An 11,293-nucleotide genomic window follows, 5' to 3' on the forward strand; every position below is an offset into this window, starting at 1 on the left:
AACCTCCCTGTCCGTCCGTGTGTCTGTCCGTCTGTCGCCAGGCTGTATCTCATGAACCGCGATAGTTAGACAGTTGAAATTTTCAGATAATGTATTTCTGTTGCCGCTATAACAACAAATACTAAAAACAGAATAAAATAAATATTTACGTGGGGCTCCCATCCAACAAACGTGAATTTTTGTCGTTTTTATAGATAATGGTACGGAACCCTTCGTGCGCGAGTTCTACTCGCACTTGGCTGGCTGGTTTTTTATCATACATATTTAGTTAGTAGACTTATCAAAAACACCAAGTTTTATTAGGCTACTTTAGACTTACTTTAGATTATATAAATGAGACGCACAAATACATCGATGAACCTTTATTTAACCGAGACACTCTCGTTCTAAAACGCGTACAGCGAATCACAGATAACATTACTAAAGAGTCCCAGCGTCGAAGCGCCGTCTCTAACACTCGAGCACAGTCTAGAAGTGGTCGCGCGCGTGACCGTTATGCGGCAAGTCGTTGGGGAGGGTCGTTATCGACGAGGAGGGCGTGGCCGGGTAGTACACGGTCGGGGCCGGCTCCGGGCGCCGCGGGCGCTGCCGGCGCGGCACGGACCGGCGCAGGGTCGTGTCCCTGGCCAGAGACACCCGGAGGCTTAGCCTCTCGGGGCCCGACGCGCAGGAATCGTCTCTAGTGTGCTCGGGCGACTCCTCCCGCCGGCGGATGCACGGCAGCAAGGCCAGCGCCGGCCGACAGAACGTGGCGAGAAAGACGCGCTTGAACTTGTCGCCGAAGAGCACGTATATGAGGAAGTTGGCGGAGGAGTTGATGGTCACGAGCAGGTTCGAGGTCTTCACCAGCGCGTCCAGCCGCTCCAGTTCCGAACCCAGGAACACCTGCATGATAAACGTTGTGTATCAGCTAATATCTTTAATGTAAGCAAAATGAAAGGAGAGAGATCATTAATTGAGGAGCTTTGCGCCATATTGGAAAGCTCCTCAATTAATGAATTCTCTCAAGGACCATGTGTGCTGCCCTCATGCAATTGTTCTTTGCGATCTTACCAGAAAGCAGACGGTTTGTTGTGAGAGAAGCACAGCTAGACACCGGTGCAATGCTAGTTGCCTCGAATGAGTTGGAGACGAGCGGCAGCGGTTGCAGAGGAAGAAGACCAGCATGACGACCGGCAGCATGGTGGCGTGGGAACGGATTCTAATCATTGGTAAACCTTATTGCTAAGACATAAGGTCCAGCAATGGTCAGAGAGAGTAAGTACTTGCCTCGAAGGAGTTGGTGACGAGTGGCAGCAGGTTGCAGAGGAAGAAGACCAGCACGACGACCAGCAGCATGGTGGCGAGCGACAGCTCGCGTCGCTGCGAGCGGGACAGCCGCGCTCGCTCCGCTTGCGCGCGACGCACCTGCGGAGGGAGCGTTTATTATTTCAACTCTTAAAAATTTTTGTAATGTTTAAGAGAGCGTCCGCTAGCTGGCGCGGGTGCACGGAACGAACGCACGTGCTAGGGTGAAATTGTAGGTAAAATCTGCCGCACGCGAGCCGGCCGAGGTAGGTGTGAGGTGTCTCTAGTGTTCACCTGCCGCACGATGGCCGCGTTAAGCACGGCGAGCGCGGTGAAGGGCACGGCGTACATGACGAGCAGGTACAGCCAGTGCACGTAGACCGCCACGTAGAGCTCGCTGCGGAACTCGGCTGCGGCCACGCAGTAGATGGCGTCCTCCTCGTTGTCCGCGCCCTCGCCCAGCGCCGGGATGCGGACCACTTCCACCTGCCGAACGTAAATTTGACGAATGTGTAAATTGACGAATATTTTTGTTTATCTGAAGGTTGATAAATTTACCATCTAATCACATACATCTCACTAATATGAGATTTTTTTTTAATAAATTAGAAAATTGACTAGAAAGATAACTTTGAACTGGGTACTGGACAAACGTCACTGATTGAAAATGAAAAATGAAAATGAAAAATATATCTATTTTGCACACAAAGATGGGAATTTGCAGATGGAGTATACATGAGGTCCAGGTTGCGCGCATACAGCGGTACATTTATAACAGTATGAACAGGGGTCCCCAAACTAGGCATAGCCTGTATCTTGGGCGACCAGTTAGTGAATTAAAAACTAGATTGAAAAAAAAAAGAAAGTATGTCTAAAGATGAAGATAGGTGCTAATGCTAATAACCTTAGCTACTAGGGATTTACGTTGGTCAGTCTGTCAGTCAAGTCTCTTACGGCTAAGTGTCCATACCTATAGGTTAAATGTCTAATTATGTAACATAGAGTACCACTACATATGGACAGAAATTGAGGCTTATGGCCGCGATATTTAAAGCATTATACAATTATACAATTTAGAGCATTATACAATGTTTCCTTTCTCCATACAAGTGCACTTGATTGATTTGAAACATTCAGTAATACTTCACATTTACATAAACAGTTAAGTGACGTTATACGTAGCTTACAGCGTTAGCACGGACTCCGCGCTGATCGTCGCTAAACGAGCGTACACTCAGTTTTAACTCAGAATAGCGCTCACCTCAAGAAAAATTTAGAAAAAAAAACTTGTGGAGGCGCGCGTTGTTCACTCTTAAAAATAAGTAGTAACTGCAGTACAACAGAACTAACCTCAAGAAACTTGGGCGCGTTATACGCGAACGCGAATATAGCGACACCGACGACAGCGAAGCGGGCGCGACGCGGCGTGCACAGCGCGCGCGCGCGCAGCGGCCGGCACACCGCCACCCAGCGCTCCGCCGTCACCACCAGCGTCAGGTACACCGACATGGTCTGCGCCACGAGCGCCAGCGGGTACGCCAGCGGTGCCAGGCGCGGGCAGATGTGGTAGTAGTAGTGGCGCAGGCGGCCCGTGTACGGGTACACGGCCGACAGCCCGAACAGCAGCACGCTGGCCACCAGGAGGGCCGCGTCGGCGGCCGCGAGCCCGGCCAGCAGGCAGTTTATCGATGAGCGCATCTGGAAAATTTAATAGAAAGATATATGACAGAGCAGAAACAGCAGGTCAGAATGAAATTAAATCCGTCTAATCTAATCTAAAAATCTAAATCTTCGTCCACTCTGACAAAAGAAAGTATGGAAAGGTCATATTCGTTACAAAAATACATTTAAATATTTTCGCAATTCCACATTCTATCCAGTCTGTATGGTGTTAAAATTTTAAATTATAACAAATATTTGAGGGAGGAGTTTAATCTGGAGTAAAGCGAAATGTTTTCACATGAAATGTCGAACGAGGGATTCTAGCATGAAATTTTGGGAACCGTATGCGGCCCGCTTCGGCCGGTCAAGTTGGTAATGTGTGAAACGTCAAATGTGAGTGTAAACAAATGAGTAAGGGTTTACCCGCGTTCGGCCGAGCACGACCACGCACAGAGCGTTCCCCGGCAGTTCGCAACACTCCACCACGTTCAGCAACAGCGGCACACCGTTTACGACAAATCGGAACAAGTCGCCCGACTCGGACACTCCGCATCCGAGTTAACAAAAAAATCAAGAAAATATGTTTCTCACCTGCGGCCGGCTGAGCACAGCCACGCACAGTGCGTTGCCCAGCAGCCCCCCACAGCCCACCACATTCAGCATCACGCCGTGCACGACGAATCGGAACAGTTTGTCAGACTCGGACACGTCCGCGTCCGAGTCGCACTCGAGCGTGCCGTTGGTGCCGTTGCGGCCGTCGCCGCTCATCGCGGCATGGTACGCGCCCGCTGCCGCGCCCGCCGTCGCTGTCGCGCCCACTCCCGCCGCGCTACAAGAGCGCTCTGCGAACAAATACAAAGATACTGTTAAGCACGGTGTGTAAGTAAGGAGAATCTGCGGGACGCAGTCAGATATATATATTATGACTTAGTCAACTATGATTTGCTGTGGAAAAAGCTTTTCACGTCTGGAACACCTCCCGAGGTTGTAGGTCTGTTGAGGTTCTGGTACGAGAACCAAACTAACAATGTAAAATGGGGTGACGCACAGTCTAACGACTACAGGCTAGACTGTGGAGTGCGCCAAGGTGGGTTGACATCTCCGGACCTATTCAACCTATATGTCAACGACCTTATCGGGGAGCTGAGAAGCTCTAACGTCGGTTGCCACATTGGTAACGTATGTGTTAACAATCTGAGCTACGCAGACGATATGGTGCTTCTTAGCCCCTCGATAAATGGTCTTGTAAAGCTGCTTAAATTCTGCGAACACTATGCCAGTACGCATGGCCTAAAATATAACGTGCTTAAGACCGAAATGCTCGTTTTTAGGTCAGGGAAGGGTCCGGAGGTGATACCTACGGTGTGTATGAGTGGTGCGCCAATTCGGGTTGTAACGAGCTTCAAGTACTTGGGACACATCCTGAGCGAGTACTTGAAAGATGACGCCGATATGGAGAGGGAGCGCAGGGCTCTCGCGGTTCGGTGCAACATGTTGGCTAGACGGTTTGCGCGTTGTTCGAGTGAGGTAAAGGTGACCCTGTTCAAAGCCTTTTGCCAATGTTTTTATACTTGTCAGCTTTGGAACAGGTACACCAGGCACTCCTTCAACGCGCTGAGGGTACAGTACAACAACGCCTTTCGTATTCTGTTGAAACTATCGCGTTTCTGCAGTGCGAAGGGCATGTTTGCGGACGCGAGAGTCCCTGACTTTTTCGCCATTCTGAGAGCCAGGTCGGCTGCCTTCCGGGCGAGACTGCTAGCCTCTAACAATGAAATTCTGTCACTGGTAGCTAAAGACTACAGTGACGAATTTAACAAACATTGGCGAAAACTGCACCGGTCCGAGAACGGCCATCTTTAGACCATAAGTTTGTATATGTTTTATTTCATTGTTTTAGGTTGTAAGTTTTAGTATTTTGCACTGTATTTTTTGTTTTTTTTTGTAAATTGTAAAAATTGGGTTTCTTGCCTGCCAAATAAATTTATTTATTTATTATTATTTATTTATTATACTTATTATAGCCGTATATCGATTCCCTACAACTATGTAGGTGGTGCGCTGATGTGTCCAAAATGCGCTCGAGTATTTAGCAAAAAGATAGGATACGTGAACCACCTAAGGGCGCACCAGAGAGCGGATCAGCTACACGCTAATAACGCGAATTAAAAATTGCCCGTTCACGAGGGTTCATCATACATAGCCGTTAACCACTATACGAGTTTTCGCCCGGGAGGCGATGACTGAGCAGACTGACTGACAGAGCACACAGTCGCTGTGGCCGAAATCGGTCAGGAGAGCATCATCAGCCGTATAACTGCGTCGCGTAGAATCAGGGGCGTAGCTAGAAGAAATGGCGCCAGGACCAGGCATAAAATTTAGGGGAATTAAACAATAGAAGTAAGTATGTATTTAATTAATAATATTTCCAATATTTCCATATACTAAATACAGGTTGAAATTTTTACCACCGTTCATAATCTGCATAGTGACTTTATAGGTCATACCGAACAACTTTTATTACGGGACCAATGCCGACATTGCGAAAAAATTTTTGCCTGGCCCATAGAAATCAGCGGAATCACATCAGCCGGAATGTATAAAACAGCCAAATATATTTTCGCGATTTCGCCACCGGTCCCATAATAAAAGTTGTTCAGTATGACTTATAAATTCACTAGCACGACCACGTCCGTGACGTCATCGACGGGCTTCATCACCGTCTGGTACCTGGAGGTTTTATTTTCAGTGAACCACCATTCACACAGTATTCACACTGGCAAGGTAGAAGGTTCGCCGATCGATGGTCAGGTAAGCGAGTGTTCTTATTAGTCTTCTGTAGTTCTAAGAATCGGATTTCTTACGAGAATCCTGTTGTATGCCCTGGCCGCGTAGCTAACCCGCCAATCGCTAACGCTCCGTAGCGATCGAAACGCAACTGTCACTGTCGCACTATGGAAGAGTGATAGAGAGACACAAAGCGTTTCGTTGTGGAAGCGATAGCGATTGTCACCTTGGCTAGGCCGGCTGGTTAGGCTTATAGTGTGGCATTATTGACGGCAGTGAATGTTTACTAGCATGCATAGCGTGCCACTACTGCTGACGCTACTCAGTCTGTCTGTAGCTTAAAAAAACCGCCCCAGATCACAGCCTCAGGTAGAGGCATGATCAGGTAGGCGCTTAGTCGATGTCCTTACTCAATGTGGCAAAGAAATATGTATTAGAGCTATATAAACTAATTACAGAACTAGATATACCGCATGTCAAAGTTTGATTACAATCCAAACCGTAGTTTTAAAATGAGAACGAAAATCCGTTTGTATGGGAAGGTGAAATTCGGCCGAGCTTGCCGGGGACACTTAAGAAGTTGAAGAAATTCTACGAAATTTCTGTAGTTTTACAAAAAAAAAAAGATAATTTCCATATTCGGGAATGGAAAGTTTTCATCCCTTTACATACCTAATTACGAGAAGATTCCGAAATTGTTTAATGTGGGAAATTTGGTAATATTGGAAACTTTCTCAGTAACAGAAATAGCCTATCGCTGAGCACACAACGCGCAGTCGCGCACGTTTCTCACAATAACCAGTCGCCAGATATCAACTGCGCAGTTCCACAACAGCGCTTTGTTGAGAAGCATTTCAGTTGAGCTGAAGTTTTGCTATGGGCCATAGGATCGAATGGCGTGAACTCGTTACGGCCTTACGGCCCTCTGCTCTGTTGTACCAGTTGGGTACATAAGAATATAACAACAACGTGTTGGCATGGTCTCTTCATCAACTGTCTTACACTGCCACTCATGTAACGTATCTATTCTATAGGTAGGCATTAGAATAGTGCTGGGTACCTTTACCTCACTACCTCTTAGCCTTTACCTCAGTGGCGCCGAACATTCGTCGAGTTCCGGCAGTCTTCATGGAGCGGAAGAACGTGTAGCCCCCCGTTCGCCACGCTCACGCATACGGCGCATAACATTAACACTGTCCTCAGCATTGAGATCTGTTGCGGGTCTGTTCTCTTTTCGAGTCTTTAATGTCTTTGGTTTATGTCAGCTTAATCATCAAGAGAAAGATATTATTTCAATATTTAGATTTGTACGACCGAAGAAGGATGCTGACATGTGTGACATTTTGACAGTATTTCATATTGACATTATGGCTTTCTTCCTTCCATAGACATAGTATAGTAGTTAGCTAGCTATGAGATAGCTACATGCATTTTAGCTAGTTTATATTAATATGGATGAAGAAGAAGACCATCTAAGAGATTGTCTTTGGTTAGTTTTACCACCGACCATGGAGACTGTATAAAGGAGCCAAATCTCTATGTATGAAAAGTGTCCATCAAAAAACAGTAATTAGGCGGCGCCACCATACACCGAAATACTACCAAAAACAACCTACGTAATTTGGTCGGGTTATTTGTTGCCTTATATGGTTCATGTTATACTCATGTCCCAGAGCCTAACTAGCGCCACCGGAGAAATTAGGAACTATTATTTAAAGCTTAACGCGGTCACTTTTACAACAATTCTGCCATAAGAGATTGCGATCCTTTCTATACCATCCATACCACCGACTATGGCTATAGCCATGATTATGGCTTTCTTCCTTCCATAGACATAATATAGTAGTTAGCTATGAGTTAGCTACATGCAAAGAGTATTATAATATATGCTACATGTTAGCTAGTTCATATCATAGAGTAACTTATATGTTCATATTAATATGGATGAAGAAGAAGCATCTAGGAGATTGCCTTTGGTTAGTTTTACCACCGACCTTTTTACGAGTCGTGTGTCAGCCTTAATTCTCATGCTGTCAATTGTCTTTGGGTAGTATTTGGTTGAATGTCGCGCCGCGTCCCTTATCGTCCAAAAATGGGATTGATTTATATATTTTTATTCATGTTTTCTTAGTGTGGTGCATGTAGATGGTGGTTTAGATGGTGATATTTTATTTCTGAGTGCCAGTGCCTTTTGTTTATTTAACATACAATAATTTCATTCGATAACGATACAAAATGATAAACATAATCTTATGTAAATAAACCTAAGATTAATAAATAGGAAATGTCTTCCAAATCGCTGCCTGGAAGGTGTGCCCAGAAGGCCGCATTGCCACGTTGATTGGTAAATGATTATAATTATACGTTGAGCGCAATACTGCGCGGCTACCGCGAACCACGTTCGATGTGTTGCCTCTCTCGCACTTGTAAATTCGTAAGTAAGTGTGACATGGAGGCAACACGTCGTGGTTCGCGGTAGGCCCTCTGGCCAGCATGGCCAGCCTTCTGGTCACCTGTGGTGTCCATAAGGCGCATCGCCTTTTAACCTAGCGCATCCTGGAATCTGTGTTGAATATGTTAAGGTGTTGGAGTGCGGCGTGAATGGCGTGATGGAGCAAGTCGGGTCGTTGAGAATAGAGAAGCCGATCAGCTTCAAGCCGATGCCGCCTCGCTTCTACTCGACACTCGACAGGTAAGCGGATTTTAAATTTAGGTACCTAGTGGGTACCTACTACAGAACTGAGCTTCGCAATGCACATTACAATAATTTATCGTGTGTGTTTCTATGAGGGCTACCGCATTTAATTTCACAGCTTGCGGCGCTAGTGTAGATGGAGGTTTAAATGTGAAATGCATAGAAGTTTAGGGAGTTTTAAGCTTTTTTATCGGGAATTTTCACTCTTTATTCGTAATTGTGGTAAATCTTTGTCCTTCTTTGATTAATCATGGTAAACGATAGATATAGCTCAATAAATGTTATTGGTAAAAAGTGCCAACTAAAATATGCAAAATTAAATATATAGGTTGAGAAATGGCACATTTAGACGTTAATATATACTTATGCGTATATTATAACTTATTGATTTTATAAAAATAAGCACAGAAGAATTTTAAGATCTGTTTTTCTGGACCTACATCTAAAGTGGCGCCTACTGGTGAGCACAAAAACGGTAGCCCTCATTACCCGTTAAGTCCATCGTCGAACGCTACTGCCGCACCAGGAGTTATTTCGTAACGTCAAAATTTGATTTGGAAGGCAACAAAAATAAAAAGGAAATAAAATGCCTTATTTCGAGAGGTTCGAATGGTCTCGCAGCTCCTAGCTCTCGCTGCTCCAAAATATGGCAATATAACGTAATCTAATACGTTAAAGGACGATACAAATTACTTACATTTTGTTTACGAGTCCCTCGGGGAAGACGGGGAAGATGTCACAGGGCGGCAAGCAATCCATAATTCATTTTTGAGTGCGTCGTGCGCATTTTATATACGGGTTACATATATTGCCTCTATCGCATCAATTTTACGGTTACAGCAATTAAAATACACCAATGTTTGGGTTATAGTCTTCACGCCTACGGATACTAATGTATACTTAATATAAAGTCAGTACATTTCGTGCCTCACACGCCACTTACACTGTCTACGTGTAATTTTTGACGTGCCGTTGATGACACTTTATTACTTCTATTCAGTGTCGGGGGACAGGGACAGGGTAAATGTAAATAAATATATTAATAAGACAACCACGCACAAATCGGCCAAGTCTCGCATTGAACTCAAAATAACTTTTGCTGTATGTTGTTTTGTTATAAGTCCGTAAGACACGAACCAAATATCCGAGAAAACTCACAAATAAATGCCCTTTGCCATTCGAACATTCGAACCTTCAGTCAAATGTTCTTCGCCAAAAAGGTATAGATTTATAATAAATTTCAATTCCAAAATATTTCATTTGTAAAAGTCGGGTTTTGTACCCACTACCTCCGGTTTAAAAGCTTAGTTAAGTTACCAAAGAAAGAAGTGCACCATCCTGCCTTACAATCCTCCTAATGAATTACCAAAGAGACTAATCAAGTAATCACACAACACGGAGACGTTTTGTCATAAGAGCAGCCAGCCGACTGTTCGGTTCAAAGTCTAAGCAAGGTAAAGTTGTAATACACTAATGGATGAGATGCCACTTCGGTGATTAAAAACACATTTTGAAACTTCTTTGTAGTAGTACTTCTTTCTGTACGATTTGATAAGCCAAATCACATGCAGTTTCAGTTTTTCGCTTTGCACTAAATACGCGAGTAGTCAAAACAAAATAAACAGAATCCATAGATACTTCGAATCTCAAAGGCCGTTACGGTAAAGCACCATCTATCGGGGAGTGTCCCATCCGCTATCGCACGATATCGCGACGACAGATTGCAGACCATATTTTAGGGAAACCGTTAGGAGTTGCGAAGGGGAAAATCTCACGCATATTGTACGCAAATGTTGAATGCAAATTTAGGCCCCCCTTCAGGGCGAGTTCAAGGACATCCGCGAAGAGGTTGAGATTAATATCGTACCTACCATAAATACGTACTGAATTAGGTACCGACTCATAGCTTTTATTTTTAACTTGGTTTAATTTGTATGTTTAAGGTAATATTTGCAAAACATAACACTTAAAATTAGAGTTTTAAATGATTCACGGTTAGTTTCACTAGACTTATATTGACCAGTGATATCCGAATCAAACACGCGTAGTGACACCGTGAGTGTAGTGTGTTTGGACAGACCAATGAGTGTGAACGCGACCGGACCAACAAGTGTGAATGCGACCGTTGGTAACGTTGAAAGTGAACGCAGCCGACGCGCAAGAATGAGGGTAGACAGAGCGCTGTCTACACAACTTTGACACCCACCCGCTATCTTCAGTCACCCGTGAACATGATGCATGTAACTGCGTCGAAATATCGGGAGCTCACAAATAATACAAAAGGTAATCACGGTCTATATCCCGGTCAATATAAGTCTAGAATAACACTTAAATTGTAACAGTGTACCACCTAAGGTAAGGTAATTTCCAATTAATATACTAAACTTACATACAGGAATCAACTGTTTAGGTTTAAGAGTTTTGTCCTTTTTTTGAAGCGATAGTCTTGAGAGGTGCTTGCCTACTTTTAAGGATATATCTAATAATACCACGTCGGTAGCGAACAAGCATACGACCCATGGTAAGCAGTCACCGTAGCCTGGACGCCTGCAACACCAGAGATATATACATGCGCGTTGCCGACCCTTTAAAAACCTGTACACTCCTTTTTGAAGAACCCCATCCCCTGATAGAATTCAATGGCTACTGCTACTAAGTCGCACATACAGGATTCACGTTTGATACGATACGAGAGTTTAATCATATGTCATTTTTAGAGGCAGTATTTTACCTGAAGGTTTAGTTTGTTAAATATATCTGTAAAATAAGTTTAATTTGCTCTTTCATATGGTTTATCATCTACTACTATATAAGATAACATAACATAACATAACATGAGAAAGAAAGAAGTTCGCAGAGCCG

At 44.4% G+C, this 11,293-nt stretch overlaps 1 protein-coding gene across 1 annotated transcript; it reads right to left on the minus strand.

The window, feature by feature from the left end:
• Nucleotides 1-347: 347 nt before the first annotated feature.
• Nucleotides 348-4,442, minus strand: LOC134755031 (FMRFamide receptor-like). The gene is made up of 6 exons (XM_063691510.1): nt 4,307-4,442; nt 3,541-3,791; nt 2,638-2,985; nt 1,582-1,773; nt 1,270-1,407; nt 348-885 (listed from the first exon to the last, which is right to left on the minus strand). The coding sequence occupies exons 1-6, from the start codon at nt 4,440-4,442 to the stop codon at nt 469-471; spliced, it is 1,482 nt and encodes a 493-aa protein (XP_063547580.1). The 3' UTR covers nt 348-468.
• Between the last annotated feature and the right edge of the window lie 6,851 nt (nt 4,443-11,293).

The sequence above is a fragment of the Cydia strobilella genome, chromosome Z, assembly GCF_947568885.1.
Source record: "Cydia strobilella chromosome Z, ilCydStro3.1, whole genome shotgun sequence".
Lineage (NCBI taxonomy): Eukaryota > Metazoa > Arthropoda > Insecta > Lepidoptera > Tortricidae > Cydia > Cydia strobilella.

What these genes read in the sequence shown, in the direction of transcription:
- LOC134755031 (XM_063691510.1), bottom strand. Translation starts at nt 4,442, where the DNA reads ATGTTGCACCGAACCGCGAGAGCCCTGCGCTCCCTCTCCATATCGGCG. An exon ending in ACGCGCCCAAGTTTCTTGAG is followed by an intron (nt 1,774 to 2,637) that starts GTTAGTTCTGTT and finishes TACGTTCGGCAG; the next exon opens with GTGGAAGTGGTCCGCATCCC. An exon ending in ACGCGGCCATCGTGCGGCAG is followed by an intron (nt 1,408 to 1,581) that starts GTGAACACTAGA and finishes CTCCCTCCGCAG; the next exon opens with GTGCGTCGCGCGCAAGCGGA.